Source organism: Ranitomeya variabilis, chromosome 8, assembly GCF_051348905.1.
Source record: "Ranitomeya variabilis isolate aRanVar5 chromosome 8, aRanVar5.hap1, whole genome shotgun sequence".
In the NCBI taxonomy this organism is placed as follows: domain Eukaryota; kingdom Metazoa; phylum Chordata; class Amphibia; order Anura; family Dendrobatidae; genus Ranitomeya; species Ranitomeya variabilis.
The window spans coordinates 189,110,417-189,138,275 of NC_135239.1; the positions used below are offsets into that span (position 1 = coordinate 189,110,417).

General features: G+C 42.4%; 1 protein-coding gene across 1 annotated transcript in view; it reads right to left on the reverse strand.

The window, feature by feature from the left end:
- Positions 1–27,859, reverse strand: part of ARHGEF3 (Rho guanine nucleotide exchange factor 3) — a 324,746-nt gene that overhangs the window by 229,440 nt on the left and 67,447 nt on the right. Inside the window, exon 2 of the mRNA XM_077278523.1 lies at positions 8,565–8,631. Coding sequence (XP_077134638.1) covers positions 8,565–8,631 — 67 coding nt within the window. The remainder of the gene's footprint in view (positions 1–8,564; positions 8,632–27,859) is intronic.

Here is a 27,859-nt window from a genome sequence, read left to right on the forward strand (position 1 = left end):
CTTTAAGAGAACAAGGTCTCCTTCTTGGAGATTGGGACTGGGCGTCTGCCATTTGTGACAGTTTTGAAGCAAGTGTAAATATTTGGTCTTCCATCGATGCCAAAACACGTTAGCCAGGTGTTGTACTTGCCTCCACTGACGTCTGTAAATGTCCTTATTATCAAAGTTCCCAGGCGGAACTGTAGCAGCTCCAATCTTCTGTGTGAGAAGTGTGGCTGGAGAAACATCAGAACCCAAGTTGAGGTCCTTTAGGTTTGTGGCGTGGTCCTCAGATGGAAACGCGTTCATTACGTCTTGTACAACTTCAGCAATTTCTACTGCCAATACCGCAGCGCAAAGCTCGAGTCTGGGTACAGAGTGTGCAGGCTTTGGAGTTAACTTGGCTTTACTCAGGATGAAACCACAGTGTACCTTGTTAGCTCCTAAGGTCATCAGATAAGCTACTGCGGCTATGGCTTCTGTAGATGCGTCAGAGAAAATATGAACTTCTCTTCTGATTGCAGTCAAAGGTGATCTTGGAGAATAACAACGTGGGACTTGGAGTTGCTCTAAGAACTTCAGAGACTTCTTCCACGCCTCCCACCTTTGCTGTTTCTGAGTTGGGAGCGGGGTGTCCCAATCCGTGTTCTCGGCCGTAAGCTGTCTTAACAGTATCTTGCCTTGAATAGTGATGGGTGCTACAAACCCGAGAGGATCATAGATGCTATTTATGACAGATAGGACTCCTCGTTTGGTAAAGGGTTTGTCATAGGGTGACACTTGGAAAGTGAAGGTGTCCCGTTTGATATCCCACAGTAGACCAAGGCTGCGCTGTGTTGGAGGAACATCGGAACCCAAGATGAGGTCCTTTAGGTTTGAGGCATGGTCCTCAGATGGAAACGCGTTCATTACCTCTTGACTGTTAGAGATAATCTTGTGGAGTCTGAGGTTTGATGTGGATAGCATTTCCTGTGTTCTGGAGAGTAGGTCAATTGCATCTTCGCTTGTGGGCAAGGACTTGAGCCCATCGTCCACGTAGAAGTTCTTCTCTACAAATTGCCGAGCATCGGAACCGTACTCTCTCTCACCTTCCTGGGCTGTCCGTCTCAGTCCATAGATCGCCACAGCAGGTGAGGGACTGTTGCCGAAGACATGGACCTTCATCCGGTAGTCTATGACCTGATTGTTGACGTTGTTGTCCTTGTGCCATAGGAACCTAAGATAGTTTCTGTTGTCTTCTTTCACAATGAAGCAATGAAACATCTGCTGAATGTCGGCCATTATGGCAACAGGTTCTTGTCTGAAGCGGATCAATACTCCAAGGAGGCTGTTGTTCAGGTTGGGCCCAGTTAGGAGCAGGTTATTGAGAGAGAGGCCTTCAAACTGAGCACTGGAGTCAAACACCACTCTGATCTGATTAGGCTTGCGAGGGTGATAGACACCAAAGGATGGAAGATACCAACATTCTTCTCCCTCCCTCAGTGGTGGCGCAGGTTCAGCATGATTTCTGTCAAAGATGTTCTGCATAAAGTCAATGAAATGCTTCTCCATCTCTGGTTTCCTCTTTAGGGTACGCTTTAAGGATGAGAACCTTGCAGTTGCTTGCTGCAGGTTGTTCGGCAACCTCACTCTTGGGAAACGAAAGGGTAAAGGAGCTACCCAACTGTTGGAGTCGTCTTGAACAAATTCTTTATCCATAACCTTTATAAATTCTTTATCTTCCCTTGTGGGTGCCAACTTGTTGTCATTACTTGTGGAATCGAACACTGATGACCTGAGGTTTTCTTCCCAGGACTGGAGTGTGTTCATGTTGTTGAAGGATTCCTGTTGCCACTTGGTGTTGCTCACTTTCTCTTTCACCCAGTAGTGATGTGGGCATGGTTGGAAATGGGTGCTGCGACCATTTGACAAGATGTGTGTCTTGTAAGAGGAGATGTTGTTAGGTCTCTTCATCTTGTGTATGCAAACATTGCCTATGATTACCCAGCCTAGATCTAAGCGTTGGGCAAATGGTGCATCGTGTGGTCCATTAATTTGCTGACGCACCTTGTGCAGCCGGAGAATGTCTCTGCCAAGCAGAATCAGGATATCTGCACTGTTGTTGAGGGCTGGTATCTTGTTTGCTATCCCCTTGAGATGTTGGTGATGAAGAGCAGCCTCTGGCGTTGGGATCTCTTCTCGATTGGATGGAATCTGGTTGCACTCGACCAGTGTAGGTAACGGTATCTCGACGGTGTTCTCGAGAGATGTCGCTGTAAGACCACTGGCCCTTCTCCCATAAACCTCTGTAACACCACTGCAGGTACCTAAGGTGTAAGGGTAGGCATTTCCCTTTAAGTTAAACATATCAAAGAGTTCTGACCTTGCAAGTGATCGGTTGCTCTGATCATCCAGAAGGACGTACACCTTCACGGCTTTCTCTGGGTGACCGTTGGGATATACGTTCACCAGGCAAATCTTCGCACAGGACTTGTCCCAGAGGTCTTCTCCGCAGACTTCTGTGCATGAAGAAGATATTGTGGTATGGCTTGCAGTTTGAGCTGCGTCCTCCCCGCCATGGCTCGTGGTGGGGGAAGGAGTAAGTGTAGAGTCAGGACGGAATGGGTGGAGTGCTTGTACGTGGTCCTCACTGTCACACTCCATGCACTTAATTGTAGTTTTACAGTCTTTAGCAAGGTGTTCAGTAGAAGCACAACATCTGTAGCATACCCCGAACTTCTTTAGAAGCTCCTTGCGTTCTAGGAGCGGTTTCTTCCTGAAGCCGATGCACTTTTTTAAGGGATGTGGCTTCTTGTGGATGGGACATTCACGATTTGGGTTCTCTATCTTTTCACCTTTGTTACTCTTGTCTGGGGCTGGTGTTGGTAAGGGAAGAATATCCGTCTTCTTCACTGACACTGGACCCCTGCGGTTTCTGTCGTTCGAGCGTGCGCTGACGTATTTAGAAGGAGGTGAAGCTGGGCCACTGGATTCTTGGTAGGAAAAGCTTGGGTCGTTCTTGCGCTCTGCCACATCTTTTATAAACTCACAGAAGTAGGAGAACGGAGGAAATGACACTTGATGGTCTTTCTTGTATTTTGACCCTAGTGTAGTCCACTTTTCTTGTACGTTGTACGGTAGCTTGGAGATAATGGGATTTACTCCACGAGCAGTGTCCAGATAGCTGAGGCCAGGTAGGTGGGTGTCTGCCTTGGCCAGATGGAGCTCTAACAGCAAGTCACTGAGCTCCAGGAACTTTGAACTGTCTTTGCTTGATATCTTTGGAAAACTCTGTAGACGCTTGAACAGTGCATCCTCTATGGCTTCTGGACTGCCAAAGTTTTTCTCTAGTCTTTCCCATGCAGCCATGAGACCAGCCATTGGATTACTGGTATGTACAGACCTGAGTCTCTTGACACGCTCTGTGGATTGTGGTCCTAGCCATCTGATTAGCAGGTCCAGCTCTTCGGCAGCAGTGATGCCAAGGTCACTAGTTACGGTTCTAAAGGCATTTTTCCAACCTCTGTAATTTTCAGGTTGGTCGTCAAACCTTGTGAGACCGGTTTTAGTAAGTTCGCGGCGAATCATGTACCTTGCGAAGTCGGACAGGTCTGTTCTTTCTGACTTAGGATGCACGAATGTGGGCTGAGCGGTGTTGTACATAGGAGTGGAGACGTCTTGGCCTTGAAATGTGGGTAAGTATGGAGTGGCATATGCATTTAGTCCAGCAACCGGTTTGGTGGGTATAGTCTCTGCTACATGCGGAGCTGGTACTGTGCGGTTGTCGAGAGTATAATGACCTGCCGGTATATTGGGTTGCGTGTAGATAATAGCCTGTGGAGTTTGATGAGATGCATGGTCTTGGCGCATACTGGAATACGAAGGAAGTTCAAGTTTGGGAGCATTGTACTGACCTTGAGTGTAGGGTTCTGTAAGTGGATCGGCATCCTGGTGTCCTGGAGAAGCATGAACGCCATCAGGAGTGTTAGTGATGATCTGCTGTTCGCCATTTTGGCTTAGCACGTAGTCTCTTGTGCGTTCAATAGGGTCCTCCGCCTCCACTTCACACAAACTGATGCTGTCTCTTTGACTCCCACTGATAGCTCGCTCCAGGATCCTTAACTCCGCCATGGCTGTTGCGTGCTCACATTCCTTCTCCAGAGCTTCCTTGCGTGCTGCATCCGCATCCATTTCTGCTCTCTTTTGTGCTGTGGCTGCCTCCATTTCTGCTCTCTTTTGTGCTGTGGCTGCCTCCATTTCTGCTCTCTTTTGTGCTCTGGCTGCTTCTATTTCTGCTCTCTTTTGTGCTGTGGCTGCATCCATTTCTGCTCTCTTTTGTGCTGTGGCTGCATCCATTTCTGCTCTCCTTTGCGCAAAGGTTGCTTGTATCTTAGACGTTTCTGCCTTAGCACGTGCCCTTATAAGCTGCTGGCTGAGAGTGGAATATTTTGATGAACTTGACCTAGATGAGCGTTTTGAGTGCTTAGACGATTTGGATGAGCGAGATGATGCATCTGGTGTCCGTGCAATTTTAGCCTCTATCTTGGTTTTAATGTCACGTACGGTGCAGTCCCTTTCAGAATTAAGCTGCTGGAAACTTTGCAATTCTTTTAAAGTCTCTGGCAGATTCAGTTTCTTCAGGAGAATAATGTATTGGTCAGTCTTCTCCATATACCTTTGGTATGCTGTGCATAATTGTTCTAGGACTCCCTCTAGTGGTAACTCATGAGAAGCAGGCCTTGATACAGTGTCTATGTGACTCAGCACTTTCTCCCATAGTGAAGACACATCACTATATACAACACATTTTTCAGTCTCTAAATTCTCCATGACTTTCCATGTAGGTTTAACTGTACGTTTTCCTCTTTCACTAGCTGGTGGATGGGGATCTAGGTCTCTTTCCTGTGTTTGTAAGTCTGGTAGGGACATTGTATACCTCGCTTCAGACATGATTTGTTTGCAGGCAGGAAGAGTGGATGATGAGGGTTATACTTCTCACTGTTTATCTGCAGTGTGTGCTTCTATGCACGCTGGGGTCTGGCTGGGAACTGGGTTACTGTGTATCTGGGAAATGTCCTTTTCCACCGGGGTTCAGCACAGACCTTGAGTTACTGTCTCTGAAGGCAGGCTATTCCTTTTTACTATTCTGACTCATGGGTATGTAGAACGCAGTGGTGCCTGGATAGACCTATTCTTTTGGGCGCTTCCGTATTGACCTGTACTCACGTTCATACCGATTTATCAGATAGCTTAACTCAGCCACGATCTCATGTAAGAAGACTCCAGGAAAAGAGGATTGCTTTAACCGAAATTCTTGTATTATGATGAAAGTAGCAGGTAAAAAGGAATATTCAACAGAGGACATGTAGAAGATGCATACAGATATGGTGATGATGACAAAATGGAGAATAAGGGCGTGAACAAACATACATCACAGGACTACAGTGAGAGAGTTGGGACAAAATACAGGGAAAAGCAAACTTCTGCCTAGAAAGAAGGATAGAACACAAGCAATGCAAAACATTGAATGATTTCCCAAGTCGTGGGACATGACAGTACATGGTTCCACCAAGTTGTGGGTAGTAGACTGTTTACTGTTGGTTGGTGGTTTCCCTCATTGACCCTTACAACTGATGAAGTCACCAGCATCATGCGGCCTGCACGGGTGTAGCGCCTCCATAGCACAAGTCCACACACCCAGCCAGGACCGCCACCTTCATGTAACATGTCGGAGCGTAAGAGACGAGTGTATCGCTCACGACTACTGCCCCCGCGTCACGTTACAGCAGCTCCAGCTGTGGCCGGATGTACAGAACACTCGTGGCTGCAGCTCAGCTCCCATTCACTTCTATTAGAGATGAGTGCAAAGCAACTACTGTGTCCATCTGATCTCCAGCCCGAGATGTCTCATACAACTCCCACATGACCTTTCTCAAGTTGAGCAGCAATTAAAATAAGTGAAGTTACAGGAAAGCTGCAATTCTGTATTGATCGCATTCACTTTTACAGCAGTACACAGCGCCGCCATCTAATGTATCTCTGTTATTCCATGTTGTCACATTTGCATTGAGTTGCACAAGCACAGAAGTCACCGGAGACTTAGTGCGCATGGAGAAGCCTTTTACATTATATACTTTGCATGTTTCCACTTCGCAGCTACAACTGGATTATGTTACGATGCAAATTATAATGTGGCTTTCGGTTGTTTTCATCCTTGGACAAGTTCATCTGTGCGACTTCCCTGCAGCATCTAAAAATATTATGTTGGCCATATTATGACCATATGGTGAGCAAATGCCTCCATGAGATGTAATCTGCTAAAAGCAATAAAGACCTCATATGATCTCCACATGTATCAGACACATTTCAATTAGTGGTGAGCAAGCGTATTGGGATAAGGTGATATCTCGGCATGCTCTGGTGAGATCTGGTTAGCAGGCTCCTGGTTGTAAAATTATTTAACCCCTTCAGATGGATTTACAGCGTGGGACATGACTGAACGCCGGACAGGTATGGGATATTGTTGCTTTTTAATGTTTTTTTTTTTTTTTTTTACAGAACAAGGGTCTTCAGGTGGATTAAGCGTACAATAAAGATTTTAAAACACCATGTGTATTTATTTCATTAAAATACTCTATTCTTAATGTGTGTGTGTATTATTAACCCTTTATTAGTATTGGATTAATAATGGATAGGTGTCATAATTGACGCCTCTCCTTTATTAATCTGGCTTAATGTCACCTTACAATAGCAAGGTGACATTAACCCTTTATTACCCCATATCCCACCGCTACACGGGAGTGGGAAGAGAGTAGCCAAGTGCCAGAATAGGCGCATCTTCCAGATGTGCCTTTTCTGGGGTGGCTGGGGGCAGATGTTTGTAGCCAGGGGGGGCCAATAACCATGGACCCTCTCTAGGCTATTAATATCTGCCCTCAGTCACTGGCTTTACCACTCTGGTGGAGAAAATTGCGTGGGGAGCCCACACCAGTTTTTTCCGTGATTGTACCCTTTATTTTAACAGCTAGAGCCACCAAATTTTGCACACAGACACTTCTAACATTAGTAGTGTGGAATATGTAAAAAAATTAGGGATATGAAATGGTTTACTGTATGTAAACCATGTCTCGTCTCATATCCTGTCGGGTTTAATAAGGAGATAGCAAAAGCCGGCAATTGAATTACCGGCTTTTAAGCTATCTAGCGCTGTATGAAATATAAATATAAATAAATATATATATATATATATATATATATATATATATATATATGTGTGTGTGTCACTGACATATATATATTTATACCAGTGTATACATTTATTCTAACCTGTCAGTGTGATTTTACTGTACACCGCGCTGAGTTACCGGCTTTTCTATAGAACACGGCTGTGTATTTCTCGCAAGTCACACTGATGTTCCCTGTGTAATCCGTAATTTTCTCACCCCTATAGACTTTCATTGGCGGATTTTTTGCGCAATACGCTGACAAACATATACGTCAGATAGGAGCAGCCCCATAGAGAATCATTGGTCCGTGTACAATGTGTCCTAATGTGGCCTAATTTCTATCACATTCATCATTAATTCACCTTCCTTTTGCAACATAGCCCGGGGCACAAGGTAGACAAGCATGGATCGCCCCACAGTGGACACCCACTACCGAAGTCAATGGAGATATATCCAATGTCAAAGTCAATATTGTATATATACATACACATATAGATATATAAACACACATACATATATATAGGGCATGTGCACACGTTAAAGGGAACCTGTCACCCCCAAAATCGAAGGTCAGCTAAGCCCACCGGCATCAGGGGCTTATCTACCTATCTAAGCAGCATGTGCCGGAGACTTCAGGACTCTCAATCACTTTGTTGGGACAGTAAAATGCTGCATTTTTTCACCGCAAAAAAAGCATGGAAAAAAATGCAAGCGAAAACGTAACGTGAACTTATCCTAAGACTACATCCAAACCCCAAGTGAAAAGTTACAATAATTACTATTAATATGGATGTTTCCTATATAACATATCTACAAAATGCCAAATAGGGATGTAAGAATATTATGGTCACTGAAAACTGCACATATGACAGAAAAACATTGCTTTATTGATAATATTTTATATTTTTTTTCAGCTACAAAACAAATTGTGAATATACGGTACACAGGGGTTTATGGGCACAATGTATTACTCAGCTGTAAATTAAAGGGGACCGTCATCACTTCTGATCTGTTAGTTTTTGTATTTGACATATCAAAACAACGCTGCATCATCTTTCTTAAAATCTTGTACTGTCCCGTTCCTCTGCGATTCCTCTGAGAAATTTTGGAAGTGGCAGCTGGGTATTATCAGTATGGAGAGGGGGCGTGTCCCTGAACACCACCAGTTTCAGATTCTGCAGGGACACGCCCCTCAAACTAAGTCGACAGGTTGCTCATTTGTTTCCAGGAGGAATAATGGAGGAACGGCACAATGCGGAGTTATGAAAAAAGACGACCCAGAATTATTTTAATTTAAGTATTTATTAAAACACACATGGCAGATCCATTTCAATGTTAAATTCATAAAAATAAAACAAAAAGGAAAAAAAAATGTCTTACCCCTTTAAAGTTCCAGCCTTTAGGAGAAGAAAACAAGGAGAAAGAATTTGTCGGCTGCCATGTTGTTCTGCAAAGGGAGAAATGAGAAAAAAAAAGTATTTTTTTTTAGTATGTACCTACCAGGAATAACTCACTATCACTCACTTGGCACAATCCTAAGACGCAACTATTTCCTGACACTTTATATTTTTGTCTTCTTTTCTCCTTGTTTTGTAAACATGTGCAGAAAACGAAGCCCCCGATAATGACGGTTTACTGACACCCAATACTCGGACAGCACCGGCTCCCGTAAACTGTGATGGCAACTGAGAAGCTGAATGACTCCACGAGAAGAGGACACTTCATGTAAGAAGATAAACAAGCGCCCGTCAACACCTCAAGGCTCATTTACTAGTTACTTTGACCATCACAGGAGCCTTTATCCCAAGTGAGCCATTAAAGAAAACATCATGGGCCCATATCGGCATTTTTAGATTTTTTTTCAGGTCATTTTTTTTGGTCTTGTGCTATTAGTTCACATTTTTATGCATAAAATACTTAAAAAAAAAATAAAACTAAATTAAAAAGCCTCTTGATTTTGCCTCAGACCTGCTTTGTGACTCTTTAGTGCATGTTTCCTTAAACAGCGCAGAATTTTTGACAAAATATCTGGGGCACATAAAATAATTTGGGGGAAGGACTGGGGTACATTTGTGCCGAATTTTGTGATTTTTTTTAAAAAGTTGTGATAAATCAGGTGAACACATCAGGAAATCCCAAACCCTGCCGAAAATAACAAAACATACAAAAGAGGTGTTCACATATAAAGTAGATATTAAAAAAGGCACAAATTAAAAGAAGAATAAAACATAATTGAAAAACAGGTTAAAAAATAGACAAAAAGAGGAGTAATGAATTAAGCCCAAATACATTTTTCAACATTACAAATTTTGGGGATTTAAGATATTTTTTATAAAACATAACAAAAAATATGTAAAAAACCACAAAAAATGAAGCCACAAAAAAATAAAGAAATAGAAAAACACACACAAATAATAAAAAAGCGAAGCAAAAATAGTCAAAATCAGCATCTTCAGTATGGAATATAAATATGGAAGACCCAAAAGTTTCTGTATCAAGCAGGGAAGCGATTTATAAAGTTATTTTAGAAGTGAAATTATAGTAAAAATAGTTAGGCAATGTGCAAGCAGACTTTTTTTGGAGTAGCTTTTCAAGTGGAAACCACTTCGGGAAACACTCCTTTTTCTGGGCGTTTTCTGGACCCTCTCCTGGCTATTAATATCTGCCCTCAGTCACTGGCTTTACCATTCTGGCGGAGAAAATTGCGCGGGAGCCCACGCCAATTTTTTCCGCCATTTAACCCTTTATTTCAGCAGCTACAGCGCTGAAATTTTGCACATACACACTACTAACATTAGTAGTGTGGAATATGCAAAAAAAATGGGGATATGAGATGGTTTACTGTATGTAAACCATGTCTCATATCCTGTCGGGTTTGTGCAGGAGAAATGAGAAGCCGGCAATTGAATTACCGGCTTTTAACACATATCGCGCTGAATGAAATCTAAATACAGAATATATATATATGTGTCTCAATGACATATATATATATATATACTGTATATATGTTTTCCCGAACATTTGAGCACATAAATCCATTAGATGTCGGTTTTGCAAGCCTGCGCGAAAATCTCGCAGTACGGATGCCCTACGGATTACATACGGAGGATGCCATGCGCAAAATACGCTGACACACCCTGACTACGGATCACTATTTTGGGAACATTTCACCGTATTTCGGCCGTATTACGGCCGTAAAATACGGACCGTATTGTCTTACGCCGAGTGTGACGCCGGCCTCAGGCTGATTATGCTAATGACACTTGGCAGAGTTTGATCCGAGTGTCACCTCATTGTGATCCGATTTTCTGGTATGAAAGAGTCGCAGCACAAGTGCAAAGATGGAGACTTAATTTCTCCATCTTCTCCATTGTCTCTGTGCGTGTACATCAGACAGCACTTGGATGACATCTGAGTGCAGTCCGATGGGTGCTTGTGATCCGATCATTAGATGCACTCACGGCATGCTGCGATTGTTTTCCCATGTCAAATCAGTTTGAGAAAAAAAAATCGCTGATCTGCACTGCCCCGTAGTATAACATTGGGTCGAGTGCTATCTGATAAAACATTGCATAGTACTCGGCCATGTTATAAGGCAGGGTGAGCATACCCTGTCCTGAAGCTTTTTTTTTTAGTAGATCCGTTTCAAAGAAGTCACATGTGCTTTCTTTTTTTTTAATAAAAAAGCAGAAATAAATGCTTATCAAATCTATGAACAGCAAAGAGGTTTAACATTAAAGTGAACAGGAAGAGTTTTCTATTTTTTTTTTAGGCAATTTTTAATTTCAACTTTTTGGAATGCATCCGCTCCAAAATAAAATTCTTAAAGCACCACTCCAGCATTTATTTTTCTTGCACCATTTTAAAGTGGTGTTTTACATGCAATTCCCATGCCCCTGTCTCATACTCACCTGCTGCCGCCACCTTCATCCTTTTCCAGCGTCGCTCCTAACGGTCTCTGGCGAAAAGTAACCTCCAGTGTTTCATGGAGCGCGTCGGGGGTCACTTTTCAATACAGGTCTATGAGAGCCTCGTATTCGCTCTCATAGACTTGCATTGAGTTCTTATGATTTCCGACCAGTCAGAAATGACGGGCACAAGATGGCGCTGCGGGACTGGAGCGGCATCGGTAAATGGTGAAGCCGCCGGAAGGTGAATATGTGAACGGGGGAAGGGGGCTTACATTTAAAGCGCCACTCCAGCGCTGAAATAAAATGATGGAGTGGTGCTTTAAATAGCAGCCTTAAATAGAGGAAATAGGGGAAAGAATAAAAGTGTATGGCCACGGAAAGTTCATCCTCACTTCTCAATAAACTTTCTAAACTTGCCGAGACTGAAACTTTTGGGACTTCCATATCAAGAGGATATATGGAAGGATCTCCAGGGTCCAGGTTCTCAATCCGCTGGAAAAAAAATATATAAAAACATCATCACGGCTACATAGGTAAGGAAGCTGCTGAAGTGATTGATGCCGCCTGACCCTGGTCAGTGACATAGAGAAGATTCCAGCTCTCGGTGAGTGAGAATATGATGTCAGTGACACGCTGCGGGGAAAAATGCCACTTTCCAGAGAATGAGCCTCCATCAGATCAGGCAGTCAGCTCTGAGATTAATGAGACCACCTGGATAGTCACTGACCGAATCCAGATGTTTATATCTTGGACTATATCCTGCCGTCTGTGTGTTTATTCTTTTATTTCATATTCATGAAACGTTTCTGAGGCTCAAAAAATAGGACTGAACTTGTAAAAACCAGTTTATGTGGTTTTCAGCTGGACATAAAAAAAGGGAGGATGACACTTGAAGACCTCCTGCCATCTGTGACCATACGGCCTAATGAAAGGGCACGGATCTTTCTATGGTCATTAATAAGGCTGGGCTGTTTTATAGTGAGTTTGCTGACAAAAACAGCATAAAAAAGTGGAAAAAACACATTACTTTATTGAAACAATGCAGTTTTCCATAAGAGAAATAATAGAAAAAAAACAGCATAAGGGCTTGCTCACACTGGCCTATAATACGGAGGAGTCCAATACCAATCAGCCAAGTACAGTAAATTCACAGCCAGAACCGTCAGAATAGACTGGATAGAAATATGTCAGTAACATACTGTATATAATCACTGCTTTGCATGTGTAGTTTTCTGTACTTGTATTTAGCTAATAAATAAATAAATGAAAAAAATGGCAGACAGTTGTGAGATGGTCTTATTAGTCTGGGAAGGGGCCAATAAAGATGGAGCTTCCTAGCCTATTAATGTCTGCTTAGCCTTTACTGGTTATTAAAAAGGAAGAGGGGGGGCAAAAATAATGACGTGGGATACCCCCTATTTTTAATAACCAGCAAAGGTTAAGAAGACAGCTGAGGGCTGATATTAACAGGCTGAGAAGGTCCATGGATATTGGCCCCTTCCCAGCCGAATAAGAGCAGCTGTGAGCTGGTCTTATTAATGCAAAAGACTAGTGCATGCTGCAATTTTTTTTAAATGGACACACGGTCCGCATGAAAAAAATGCTCATCTGAAGATGTCTCCCTTCTGTCTAACTTGCAGTTACTGCCTGTTGTAAAGTGTCATCCTTCTCCAGCAGCAGAGACACCAAGATAGATTGCAAGAAATGCGGTTCAGAATTTGTCTCTCCTTCCGGGGGTGGAACAATGGACGTAGCAGCCATAGCAGCTGAATGGGCTAAAGATCGGAGCAGCAGAGGAGATGGTGATATGCTGACTGCCATACAAGCAAGAAAAAAACAATATCCTGTTGTGTGATAACAAGTGTCCTAGGCCTCACCATCTCTTGAGGCTAGTAGAAGATCATCACGCTGACCCCTATTGTGATAGGCCATTTGGGATGCCTTATTCCAAACTTTATTTTGGATACCCTTCTCTTCTAGTTACGCCCAATCTTTGCTTTCCGGTCTGTCAAACAGTATACAGGCATAACATAAAGACAAGTTTTTGGTTTAGGGAAGGCAAAGCATAAGACAGTGTTGGAAAGTGAGCGAAAGATAATTCCAGCACATATAGTGCTGACAGGATGCTGATGAAGGGAACTGCCCCCACTCACAAGGAATGAATGTCAATTTACAGAGCATGACAATCTACCTAACATTAATGCTTTAAAATTAAGCATCATATACAGCAGTCCAACAATATAAGATACAGATTAACACAAATCTCGAAATGCTGCCATTTGTGGTCTGTCTGATGTGTCCATTCTAACTAACATTTCTTCTTCAGTCCATCAGTATAACAGTATGAATCATACCTCAGCTGCAGCCATCACCATATGTCTGGTACAAAGCCCGGCTGACAGGCATGTCCTCAGTTTTCAAAGAAGAAGAAAAAAACTTTTGAAGTTCAAAGCCGCGTTCATCTGGTCGCTGCCGAATTGGTGGGGTCTTTAATTATGCAACACGTGAATTGCGCTCAGGGAAATCTGATTAGGGTTTTCCCACATTAATTGCACCTTCTCCTTCTTCTTTCATCAGCATTGTGGCTCACCAGAATATTTTGCCAGTGTCTCATTTGTCCTGAAGACAATAAAACTTATTGACGTGTCCTGTAAAAACGTGTTCTCGGCAGTAAACATCTGAAGAGTAAGTGGCTACAGTCCTGTCATTGGCACGAAAATGAGCGTTTTCTATACTTCAGCAGAAAAGAGGAATATAATTCTGTGTGGTCCTGCTGCTTTGGGTTTCGTTTAGAAAACCACCATCAAATTTGACAATTTGGGCAATGTTCTTTGTAAAAGAGCAGTAATAATACAAAATAAATTTGTAGAAAGAACAGGGATTGGACTGCAGAGGATGGGGTAAAGGGATTTTCTCTGATGAAGTTCCTTCAGACTTTTTGGGTTATCTAGAAGAATGATTGACTGGAGAAGATAAGGTGAGTCCTGTGCCATACCTACAGTAAAGCATCCCGGTAACAGTAATGTTTGGTGGCTTCTCATCCATGGAGGGCGCTACTCACAATTTTAACTAAGAACACTGCCACGAATAAAGAATGGGATCTAACAACTCTTCAAGAGCAACTTAACCCAACGATCCAGGAGCAACTTGGTGATGACCAATGCTTTTTTCAGCATGATGGAGACCATGTCACAAAGCAAAAGTGGTAACCAAACCACCAGGTGAACAAAACATTGACATTTTGGGTCCATGGACAGAAAACTCGCCAGATCTCAATCCCATTGATAAATTGTGATCAATCTTCAAAATGTGGGGGGCACAAAAAACACAGAAATTATGTTACACTCCAAGCACTGATTGGACAAGAATAGGTTGTCATCAGCCAAGATTTGGTCCAGAAGATGATATGCAGCAGCCAGGGCGAAGGGCAAAAATCATGAAAAATAAGGGACAACGCTGTAAGTATCGAGTCTTTGCACACATTTGATGCAATTGTGAATAAAAATTTTAAAATGTCTGAAATCTTATAATTATACCCACAGAAACATCTGACTTAAAGATCGAAAACTACTGAATTAGCAAACCGTGCGAGAATCTAAAGTTTTGTCAATTGGCAGATACGTAAAAAAAATGTTGGAGGAACAAGTTCCAGAGCTATGTGAAGTATGTCATTCGCCGGGTGATAAATGTCGTACACCCTATTATAAGGAAGGTCTCGCCTGTCCTTCATGTACTTATAACTGGTAAGACACATTCTGTACACCATTCTACGTCAGTTGTTCTACAGGAGAAGTCATGCGTATGGGGGAGTCGGGAGAGATGGGCATCCGGCCAACAGTTATTTGAGGTGTACCAGAATCTCTCTCCTCAGTACTGGATTTACACCTCTGGCGCCTGAAGGCAAAGATCATCCGACATCTTAGATTTCATTCATTAGGTAGGTCACACCTGCAAGATTTACGTTCATCTTAAAAAGTGATCGCTAGGGTATGACCTCACTTTTTGATCCTACAAAAATAAGAGGACAATGCAAGTGGATGAGGCTGTCTCCAGATGTCTGCTCTGCCACTGCTGAGCAAGGAAAACCTAAACGGCATGCCGATGTACCAGATCTCATTCTCAGGATCAGTGGTGATCCCAGAGGTCAGACTTCCACCAATTATGAAGTGCCCTACTGAATGGCCATCACTTTATGATCCTACAAAAATAAGAGGACAATGCAAGTGCATGAGGCTGTCTGCAGATGTCTGCTCTGCCACTGCTGAGCAAGGAAAACCTAAACGTCATGCAGAGCTGTACCAGTGCTGGATCCCCTTATTCTCAGGATCAGCGGTGATCCCAGAAGTCAGACTTCCAGCAATTATGGAGTGCCCTACTGAATAGCCATCACTTTATGATCCTACAAAAATAAGAGGACATTGCAAGTGTATGAGGCTGTCTGCAGATCTCTGCTCTGCCATCACTGAGCATGGAAAACCTAAACGTCATGTAGAGCTGTTCCAGTGCTAGATCTCCTTATTCTCAGGATCAGCGGTGATCCCAGAAGTCAGACTTCCACCAATTGTCAAGTGTCCTACTGAATGGCCATCACTTTATGATCCTACAAAAATAAGAGGACAATGCAAGTGGATGAGGCTGTCAGCAGATCTCTGCTCTGCCATCACTGAGCATGGAAAACCTAAACGGCATGCAGATGTACCGGATCCCCTTATTCTCAAGATCAGTGGTGATCCTAGAGGTCAGACTTCCACAAATTATGAAGTGTCCTACTGAATGGCCATCACTTTATGATCCTACAAAAATAAGAGGACATTGCAAGTGGATGAGGCTGTCTGCAGATCTCTGCTCTGCCACCGCTGAGCATGGAAAACCTAAACGTCATGCAGAGCTGTACCAGTGCTGGATCCCCTTATTATCAGGATCAGTGGCGATCCCAGAGGTCAGACTTCCACCAATTATGAAGTGTCCTACTGAATGGCCATCACTTTAAAGGGGTAGTCCCAACTTTTTAAATGTACAAAATTGGAAAATGCTGGTAAAGAGAAGCAATTTTTCTCTGCTCTCAAGGATAGAGGGATTTTTGGTTCTACAGTTTGCAGCTTTTTGCCTTGTTTCCAGACACTTCTGTGGTCTATTAGTGGTAGCCGGTCTCCTATGCCAAGAGAACGCGCTTCCAAGCTGTATGCGATACAGTTTGCAAGTACTGCTCTGAAGCTAACCGGATCTCTGAATCCAGATATCTTCAATGCCCCTGTGCTCCACTAATGCTAAAGAGGCAAAGCTGCATCAGAACTGTCAATTATTAGGAGGGGACCGCCCCGGGAAAGCAGAAAGCCATGTGGCTGGGGAGCAGTGCGGAGAATAACCTTTACGGCTCTGCTAAAATAAAGCAGAACATTACAGTGCGCCCCACAGTCCACAAAACATCTAGCCCTCCCTGCAGTCTTGTCCACCTAAACCAATCAAAGCAACCTGGCCTAGCCATCCAAATATTTTTCACTCCTGCGAATGAGTGACATGAGAACAGTCACGGACTGGAGTAAGATTTCTAGCATAAGGAACATGCATTAGAAGAGCCATGGAATCACGCCCCTGCCACATGCTGATGGAGCTGGGCAAAACTGGTGTGAAGATGCCAAAAATAACAAAAAATTGGCGCAATTTAGTTTTACTCAATTGTTTAGCAACTTTTTAAAGCAATTTACACCAAAATTTCATCAGGGACATAATTTGCAGATGAACTCCACCTTGTGCTCTTCGTCAGGAGCCCTGCCTGCCCCACTGTGCCTTTTTCTCCTACGAGAGATGGTAAAAACTGATTTGTAGGGCCGCGTGCAGCAGTCCCTGGACGGGAGCCCTAAAATCTGCCTCTTATCTCATACCATACTCAACTCTTCTTTTGATTAGCCGGCCTGGCGTGACGTTATCATTGCTGCCTTACTCAGGCTGGTTAATCAAAAGTAAAGTAGCAGATGCTGGCAAGTAGGAGGCATTTGTCAGGGATCCAATCCAGTGGCCATCCAGGTCCTGCGAATCAATCCGCACCATCTCTAGCGCTTATAGGCCTGGCCAGAATTGATCCTCCCTATAGTATAACGTACTCCTACACTCACTTAATCTGGAACTCCAGTCTACTCTTAATCCCCTGCACGCCACTAATGTTCGTAGTCCAATCGGCGATGTGCAATGCTGTGGATTCTACTTTGGAAACAGGATATGAGAGGTTTAGGGCAAAAGTCATGTCACATCAAACAGAAAAAAAAGATGAAAGCCGAATGCTCTGTGGCCAGGCCGCTGCCCCGCACTACGACACAAACACACGGCTCTGTGATGCAGCCGGGGCTGCGGCCAGTCTCCCAGATTATACTTACATTCCGAGCAAGTGCTCAGACGTATAATGTGCTTTGATTTGCTGCCAGACCTCTATTATCTGTTCTCAAGGTTTTAGATTCAAATTCAGAAAAAAAAAATTATTTTCATTGTCTCTTTGTGCCAATAAAAGTCGTGAGCTTATTTTTTTTTTCCCCGCTGGGAAATTTAGGAATGAAGAAAGAATTCAGTGGAGCTGTCAGGTAAGTACGAACTCAAATTACAGATTTTATACGCACCAATAATTGGCAAACGACGGATCATCTGAAGATGAACTTGTGTTAAAAGGGGATGTGCTGCTGTTTATGTGCATGGGGACAAAACGTCCTATTAATGATTGTTCAGTCCCCATACAGTCCCCATACAGTTTGTGCCAGCCCATATAAACAGTCCATTAAACAAGCATCGATTGACTTGTATATAGTCAATTGGTGCTCATTTATAAGCCTATGTTATGGTCCCTAAAAGGGAGTTCTGGGACTAACATCCTTAAAGGGGATGTCCAAGATAATAAAGACGCAGAATCTACGTGGTCTTGAAAAAACCCTTTAAGGATGTAATTCCCAGAAACTCCCTTTTAACAAACCATAACAATAGAGATAACAAGGGGATTTTCTAGAAGAGATAAACTACTAAGTTTCTTTGACTTAAATATTCAATATCTTCTCATCCACAGGGGACGGTGTCGTAGACACAGAGGAGTCTTCCAATACCGTCTACTATCAATTTAATAATATTTTAATATCGCAGCCTTGTTTGTGCAAAATGTTTTGGGAGTTGGGTTATTTGCCCAGCTGGATTCCTGTGGGAACATATCCTATAGAGAAGTCTTAATAAAGCCGCCCTCGCTCTTTGTGCAGAGATTGGTGCTCTCATAGTATCCAGTGCTGGCACACGCTCCTTCCCGTTATCAGGTCTGAACCTCAGAAGAGGTCAGAGAAAAGAAGATGTTACATCGTCTGCTTCATAACTTATTATCACCATGTGGGAAGTGGCTAAAAATGGTGTAATCGTCATAAATGTTTAATATCTGCTTTAGAGACCTGAAGAAATTAGATTCTTCGGTGTAACCCAATAACTAAGACGTTTTGACAAAAAAACATGGAAATGATTGATAACAATCATGGAAAAGAGCAATTATATTAAGTAAGAGATAACGCAGTACTAATCATGGCCACTGCACAATGTATGGCGCTGTGCCCCTTCTGGTGCTTCCATCTGCTGGCTGCTGGGGGTGCTGAGAGCCAAACTGTGTATGAACATAGCCTAAACAGCATGTAAACAAAGCCTAAACAGTATACGAACTAAGTCTAAACAGTATATAAACATAGTCTTAGGGTACTGTCACACTCTGCAACTTTCCAACGATCACGACCAGCGATACGACCTGGCCGTGATCGTTGGAAAGTCGTTGTGTGGTCGCTGGAGAGCTGTCACACAGACAGCTCTCCAGCGACCAACAATGCCGAGGGCCCCGGGTAACCAGGGTAAACATCGGGTTACTAAGCGCAGGGCCGCGCTTAGTAACCCGATGTTTACCCTGGTTACCATTGTAAAAGTAAAAAAAAACAAAAAACCGTACATACTCACATTCCGGTGTCCGTCAGGGTCCCTCGCAGTCTGCTTCCCGCTCTGACTGACTGCCGGCCGGAAAGTGAAAGCAGAATCACAGCGGTGACGTCACCACTGTGCTCTGCTCTTACTTTCCGGCCGGCAGTCAGTCAGAGCGGGAAGCAGACTGCGAGGGACCCTGACGGACACCGGAATGTGAGTATGTACGGTTTGTTTTTTTTTACTGTTACGATGGTAACCAGGGTAAACATCGGGTTACTAAGCGCAGCCCTGCGCTTAGTAACCCGATGTTTACCCTGGTTACAAGCGAACACATCGCTGGATCGCTGTCACACACACCGATCCAACGATGACAACGGGAGATCCAGCGACGAAAGAAAGTTCCAAACGATCTGCTACGACGTACGATTCTCAGCGGGGTCCCTGATCGCTGCTGCGTGTCAGACACAGCGATATCGTATGGATATCGCTGGAACGTCACGGATCGTACCATCGTAGCGACAAAAGTGCCACTGTGAGACAGTACCCTAAACACTATATGAACTAAGCATAAACAGTATTTGAACAAAAGCCTAAATAGTATATGAACAAAGTCTAAACAGTATATGAACAAAGTCTAAATAGTAAATAAACAAAGCCTAAACAGTATATGACCATAGCCTAAACGGTGTATGAACAAAGCCCAAATAGTAAATGAACAAAGCCTAAACTGTAAATGAACAAAGCCTAAACATTATGTGAACAAAGTCTAAGCAGTATATGAACAAAGCCTAAACAGTATATGAACAAAGTCTAAGCAGTATATGACCAAAGTCTAAGCAGTATATGAACAAAGTCTAAATAGTAAATAAACAAAGCCTAAACAGTATATGAACATAGCCTAAACGGTGTATGAACAAAGCCCAAATAGTAAATAAACAAAGCCTAAACTGTAAATGAACAAAGCCTAAACATTATGTGAACGCCCCCGGAAGAAGCAGGAGGCGAAACGCGCGTCGGGGTGAGGGGACGCCATTATCACAAGGTAATATGCTTTATTTCCTTTAGACTATTGTTGAGTGGATTCTTATTCTGTTCTTTGGCGGCTTTATTGGGTGGTCTCTAAGTATCTCACATTATATAGTACTGCCTGTATATTAAGCCATTTGGCTAACACTCAGGTTATATATTGTTTAATGGCAGCGTAAGTGTGAGGGATTATTTGTACTAATAGACCACCTTATTGGGTTCATGATGTCACTGAGCATTGATTGGTAAATTAGATTGCTGCCTTAGTGTAGTTAACCACCGATATTGTTAAATGGCTATTTATGATTTATTGATGCATTGCCTGTTACTATGGTGTCCCCTACGGTAATTTTGCTTTTTTATTTTGTGAGTTTTTAAATTTACATCAATAAATATTGATTTTATATATGGGATAGCTTCTTTCTTCTCACATTAATAAAGGTGGGATTAGTTGTTTATTTTTAGTATATGAACAAAGTCTAAATAGTAAATAAACAAAGCCTAAACAGTATATGACCATAGCCTAAACGGTGTATGAACAAAGCCCAAATAGTAAATGAACAAAGCCTAAACTGTAAATGAACAAAGCCTAAACATTATGTGAACAAAGTCTAAGCAGTATATGAACAAAGCCTAAACAGTATATGAACAAAGTCTAAGCAGTATATGACCAAAGTCTAAGCAGTATATGAACAAAGTCTAAATAGTAAATAAACAAAGCCTAAACAGTATATGAACATAGCCTAAACGGTGTATGAACAAAGCCCAAATAGTAAATAAACAAAGCCTAAACTGTAAATGAACAAAGCCTAAACATTATGTGAACAAAGTCTAAGCAGTATATGAACAAAGCCTAAACAGTATATGAACAAAGTCTAAGCAGTATATGACCAAAGTCTAAGCAGTATATGAACAAAGTCTAAATAGTATAAGAACAAAACCTAAACAGTATATGATCAAAGCCTAAATGGTAAATGAACAAAGCTTAAACAGTATACGAACAAAGTCTAAACAGTATATGAACAAAGCCTAAACAGTATATGAACAAAGCCTAAATGGTATATGAACAAAGCTTAAATAGTATACGAACAAAGCCTACACATTATATGAACAAACCCTAAACAGTATATGAACAAAGCCTAAACAGTATATGAACAAAGCCTAAATAGTGTAAGAACAAAACCTAAACAGTATATGAACAAAGCCTAAACAGTATATGAACAAAGCCTAAACAGTACATGAAGTCTAAACTGTATATGAACAAAGCCTAAACAGTAGATGAATTAAGCCTAAATGGTAATAAACAAAGCATAAACAGTATATGAACTAAGTCTATATAGTATATGAACAAAGTCTAAACAGTATATGAACATAGCCTAAACAGTATTTGAACAAAGTCTAAACCTTATATGAACAAAGCCTAAACAGTATATGAACAAAGACTAAACAGTATATGAACAAAGTTAAACAGTATATGAACAAAGCCTAAGCAGTATATGAACATAAACTAAACAGTATATGAACAAAGCCTAAATGGTAAATGAACAAAACCTAAACAGTATATGAAAAAAACCTAAACAGTATATGAACAAAGTCTAAACCTTATATGAACAAAGCCTAAACAGTATATGAACAAAGACTAAACAGTATATGAACAAAGTCTAAACAGTATATGAACAAAGCCTAAGCAGTAAATGAACGTAAACTAAACAGTATATGAACAAAGCCTAAATGGTAAATGAACAAAACCTAAATAGTATATGAACAAAACCTAAACAGTATATGAACAAAGCCTAAATAGTAAATGAACAAAACCTAAACAGTATATGAACAAAGCCTAAACCGTATATGAACAAAGCCTAAACAGTATATAAACAAAGGCTAAATGGTATACAAACAAAGCTTAAATAGTATATGAACAATATATGGACTAAACCTAAATGTTATATGAACAGAGTATAAATGGCAAACAAACAAAGATTAAACAGTATATGAACAAATACTAAAAAGAAGATAAATAAGGCACACACCAACAATGCTAAACTGTCTATATGGAGAATACAGAAAGGAACTGTCTCCAAATATATCTGCTCCCCAAGGAAGCAAATAAAAAAGGAAAAGCAAAACTATAACAGTTAAAATACAAATTACAAATCTATATATAATTGTCTAAGGGTTTTTCTGTCTGTCTGTCTGTCCTTCTGTCTGTCACGGATATTCATTGGTCGCAGCCTCTGTCTGTCACGGAAATCCAACTCGCTGATTGGTCGCGGCAAAACAGCCACGACCAATCAGCGATGGGCACAGTCCAGCGCCAAAATGGCCGCTCCTTCCTCCCCGCAGTCAGTGCCCGCTCATAATCCCCTCCAGTCAGCGCTCACACAGGGTTAAAGGCAGCGCTAACAGACCACGTTATGCCGCGGTGTAACGCACTCCATTAACGCTGCTATTAACCCTGTGTGACCAAATTTTTACTCTGCATAGGCAGCATCAATAGTAAAAAGATCTAATGTTAAAAATAATAAAAAAAATAAAAAATCATTATATACTCACCTTCCGGCGCCTTTCCTGCTCCTCGCGACGCTCCAGTGACCGCTCCATGCAAGCGGCAGGTTCCGGTGCCAAGGATGGTATGCGAGAAGGACCTGCCATGACATCATGGTCATGTGACCGCGATGTCACGGTCATGTGACCGCGACGTCATCACAGGTCCTGCGAGAAGGACCTGCTATGACGCCACGGTCACGTGACCGCGACGTCAGAGGTCCTGCGCTCATACCAACCCTGGGACCGGAAGCTGCCGAGTGCACCGCACACAGGGCCAGGACTTCAACGGGCCTTCGGAAGGTGAGTGTATGTTTATTTTTTATTTTTTTAAGTCTGTATACTACGTGGCTCTGTGCTGTATACTCCGTCGCTGGGCATATACTACGTGGTTGGGCAATATACTACGTGGCTGGACAATATACTACGTGGCTGGGCAATATACTACGTGCCTGGGCAATATACTACGTGGCTGGGCAATATACTACGTGCCTGGGCAATATACTACGTGGCTGGGCAATATACTACGTGGCTGGGCAATATACTATGTGGCTGGGCAATATACTACGCGGTTGGGCAATATACTACGTGGTTGGACAATATACTACGTGGCTGGGCAATATACTATGTGGCTGGACAATATACTACGTGGTTGGGCAATATACTACGTGGTTGGGCAATATACTATGTGGACATGCATATTCTAGAATACCCGATGCGTTAGAATCGGGCCACCATCTAGTATTTAATATGTCCCAAGTAGTGATGAGCGAGTATACTTGTTGCTCGGGTGGTCTCCGAGTATTTGTAGCTGCTTGGAGATTTCGTTTTCATTGCCTCAGCTGCATGATTTACAGCTGCTAGACAGCCTGAGTACATGTGGGGATTCCCTAGCAACCAGCTAACCTTCATCACTAGTCCCAGGTAAATATTAAACTAAGGCCAGCTTTATAAAACCAAACATCACAGTCCAGACTCCAAGTACATACAGTGATGTCCAGACCAGCCGTGTGTCTCCTCTCCCTTCTAAGCTTATCACATCCTATCACATTTCTGTAAATAAGGTCAAAGTAACACTTCTAAAGGAACTAAAATATAAAGCTGTCAAAGGCTATGTTCACACATTGCGTTGTTTTTTCAGCACGAAAAATCTGGTTTCTTGGCATTAAGCAACTTTCTGAAAAAAATCAGGATTTACTTAGTTTTTGTTGTGTCTATTCTGACTGACAGCTCCTTAGTGTTCCTCCACCCTGCTGTTGACTCGCCATTAACCTATTCTTACTGACAACTTCTCCTGCCGACTCTCCACCCACCTATACTGATTGATAGCTCCAGTGTCCCTCCTACCTGCTGCTGACTCTCCATCCACCTATACTGATTGATAGCTCCTCAGTGTCCCTCCTCCCTGCTGCTGACTCTCCACCCACCTATACTGATTGACAGCTCCAGTGTCCCTCCTACCTGCTGCTGACTCTCCACCCACCTATACTGATTGATAGCTCCTCAGTGTCCCTCCTCCCTGCTGCTGACTCTCCACCCACCTATACTGATTGACAGCTCCAGTGTCCCTCCTACCTGCTGCTCTCTCCACCCACCTATACTGATTGACAGCTCCAGTGTCCCTCCTACCTGCTGCTCTCTCCACCCACCTATACTGATTGACAGCTCCAGTGTCCCTCCTACCTGCTGCTGACTCTCCACCCACCTATACTGATTGACAGCTCCTTAGTGTCCCTCCTCCCTGCTGCTGACTCTCCACCCACCTAACTGATTGACAGCTCCTCAGTGTCCCTCCTCCCTGCTGCTGACTCTCCACCCACCTATACTGATTGACAGCTCTTCAATATTCCTCCTCGCTCCTGCTGATTCTCTACCCACCTATCCTGATTGACAGCTCTTCAATATTCCTCCTCCCTGCTGCTGACTCTCCACCCACCCATAGTGATTGACAGCTGCTCATATCCCTCCTCCCTGCTGCTGACTCTCCACCCACCTATACTGATTGACAGCTCTTCAACATTCCTCCTCGCTGCTGCTGAATCTCTACCCACCTATCCTGATTGACAGCTCTTCAGTATCCCTCCTCCCTGCTGCTGACTATCCACCCACCTATCCTGACTGACAACTCCTCAGTGTCCCTCCTCCCTGCTGCTGAAATCTCTCACTGCTCAGTACAAGCTGCAGCTGTTAGCTAGGCTGTGGGTGGGAGATTCAATACGGTTGACTCCAGAGCTCTCTCCCTTTTTAGTTATAGTTAGAAAATGGTGATTTTGATATCAGGACTATGCAGTCATTCTCACGTGGATGTAAGTACCCCAGGCCCATCAAGTCCACGAAATCTATTTAATAAAGTCTGCAGCTTGTATTTTGAAATCGGATGATAGGTCTGTTTTAAGAAGCAGCCCACCCTGCAAACTGACAAGTGTTGTCTTTCTGTCGCTTTTTTCTCTTTCATTTCTCGGTGTACTGTCTTTTTAGAGGCCCTTGGAATAACCAAAGTAAAAAAAAAACTGAATGTAAATAATCCTGATAGATTGCAGGGCAGGTCAGGTGAGCGGTGAGATGAGTGCTATCTGCAGGCTATTTGGTCTTAATGAAGCAGAGAAGATACATCTCGCTCCACATGAACAGTTACCAGAGAACTGCAGATGGCGCCTCCAGATGCTGAAAATGGCCGAAATAGCAAATAAAACTTTGAAAGGGTGTTGAAAATGACCGGAGGACCACACAGCCTCAGCACTATAATAAAAGACCTCAGGGTCATGGATAAAGTAAAAAATAACTAAAATCTATACTTACTCCCAGGACCGGCACAGCAGCTTTACTCTCAGACCTGTGCCCCCTGTGGTCTGGTGACACAAACAATGTCACGTGACTGCTTGCTGCAGCCAATCAGTGTCCTAGAGCGGAGCGGCGGCTCCAGTCCTGGAGGTAAGTACAGGTTATTTTTATTTTATCTTCAACCCTAGGGCCATTGATAAGGAGCTTTCCAGTTGTGGACAATCCCTTTAAATGGAATCTGTTTTTCTACCCCATCTGAGAGTAGCATGATGTAGGGACAGAGGCCCTGATTCCAGCAATGTATCATTTACTGCCGTTTTGATAATGTTGCTGTTTTCTACACTGCAGCTCTCACAGGTTCTCTGAATGCTGAGATCTGTATAACTCCACCCACACCACTGAGTGTACACCTTGCATAGGCAGAAAGCAGCCAATCGATGGTGGAGGAGGGGTTATACAGAGCAGGAGGACCAGGACCATGCATGAAACATCTAGTCCTCTAGTGATAATCTCCTGCTGATAAAACACTGATTTTATTAAAACTACATCATGCATCCCAGTAAGTGACACATCTCTGGAGTCATGGTCTCTTCCCCTACATCATACAACTTAAATTGACAGGATTTTTAATGCAGTCTGTGGATGAGATTAAGTAAAAACTTTTCTTTTACCGTATTACCCAGCGAATTTGCCGCCTACGAATCTAGGCAGAAAATCTGCAACGTATTTAATATTTATGTCTTTTTATATATTTTTAATATCTATTTTAAATTAAACATTTTGGGGATGAATTCATTTAGAACTATAAATAGGGAATTTTTTTAATAACAATTTTTATTTTCAGATATATCCTGCATTTCTGTGATTAGATATAAATGTGGTTATGATGTAGATGATATTTGGAGGAATTATATTTCTGCCGTATTTTTTCTACTGAGAGATTAGTAACTGACATATAAATGGTTCTATAAACTAAAGGGAGTAGGGCCATGATGTTATCTCACTATAATAAAGCTTTTTGGAATTACTTATTCTATAATCTACGCTTTAGAGCCAATTTTATGTCTCCTAGAAAAAAACATTTTCTTTGCTGTGAACTTTGGAGAAAGTTTTTTTCCTTTGAAAACGGCGCCACCTACTGGTGTTCTAAGTTCTTCCACTGATGGAACTCTTTAATTCCTGCTTGTCATCACTTACAAAATCAGAATGAAGTGGTACATTAAGAACAATAAAAAGCAAAAAGGAGTTAGAGTAATTACTGCATGCAATGGTTTCCAAAACCTACATTTTCATAATATGTGGTATATAAGGTTTGAGATCGGGTTGTCTCATATGGAACCGCTAAATGTAAAAAACATCAAAGTTAAAAAAAAAAACACTACAGCCTCATACTATACACAGTTACATTGCCGTAAAAGGATTTCCTGGATTTAGAAAACCCTGCCGCCAGGAGCAGTTTGTAAAAATAACAAATGGCGCCTTGCTCACCATCCCCAGGTCCATCACTGCTCGTCTATTATTGTCTCCAGTACTGATGGTACATTTCCAGCAAACGAGAGACCCCAGACCCACTCGAAGCCTAGACAAATACAGAACCATAAATAGATTCTCAGGCCCCAGAGATTTCTACTTCCAGACCCCATAACAGATCCCCATATTTACAGACACCAGACCTCTCCCCTATTTACAAGCTATTGATCAGGAGACTTTCCCTTTATGCCCCTTCGAAAACAAAACTGGACACCGGGGCTCATCATACTTACTGATAGAACGCCGCCATATTCCACAGCGCTTTACAGACATTATCCACAAACACAATTTTGGGGGGAATTTTCTAAGAAAGAAAAGGGGGTTTAAGTGGAGCACTGAAGACTTTCTAACTCTTACGAGAGTCTGGGAAGTTTCCGTACATTTGATGGGACTGAGCTTCAACCTGATATTGAAAAAAAAGGATGCTCTGCACGAAATCGGAGGCATGAGGCCATGCAATAAGAACTCATAGACTTACATAGATTACTTTGTTTTAAGATTTTGGAATCATTTTGGTGCACAATGTCACATTTTACACCCCCCACGTGAGCGGCAAAAATTTCCAAAAAACAGTTCCTAAATTCTTCCTAAACCCCTAAACACAGACCATACCCCGTAAATAGAGACATATAAACGTCATCAAAATGCAGCTCTCAGAGCATACCCCGAAATAAATACCCACCTCGGACCACAGCAGACTTTTGGGAAGTATGGAGAATTGTACACAGCAGCAATAATGATACAACAGGTAGTGATGGTTTACAATATGGGACAGACATTTATATAGGAGATATCAAATATTCCAAAAACAACACAGACAAGAGTTCATCGTGACCCCGGCATCTTTCATGTGACTTTTTAGCTTTTTTTTTTTTAAGAAAAAAGAAAAAAAAGGACCACCCACATCCCCCATACACAAACAATGGACATTTTGTAACCCATATTTCACACCATTGGTGA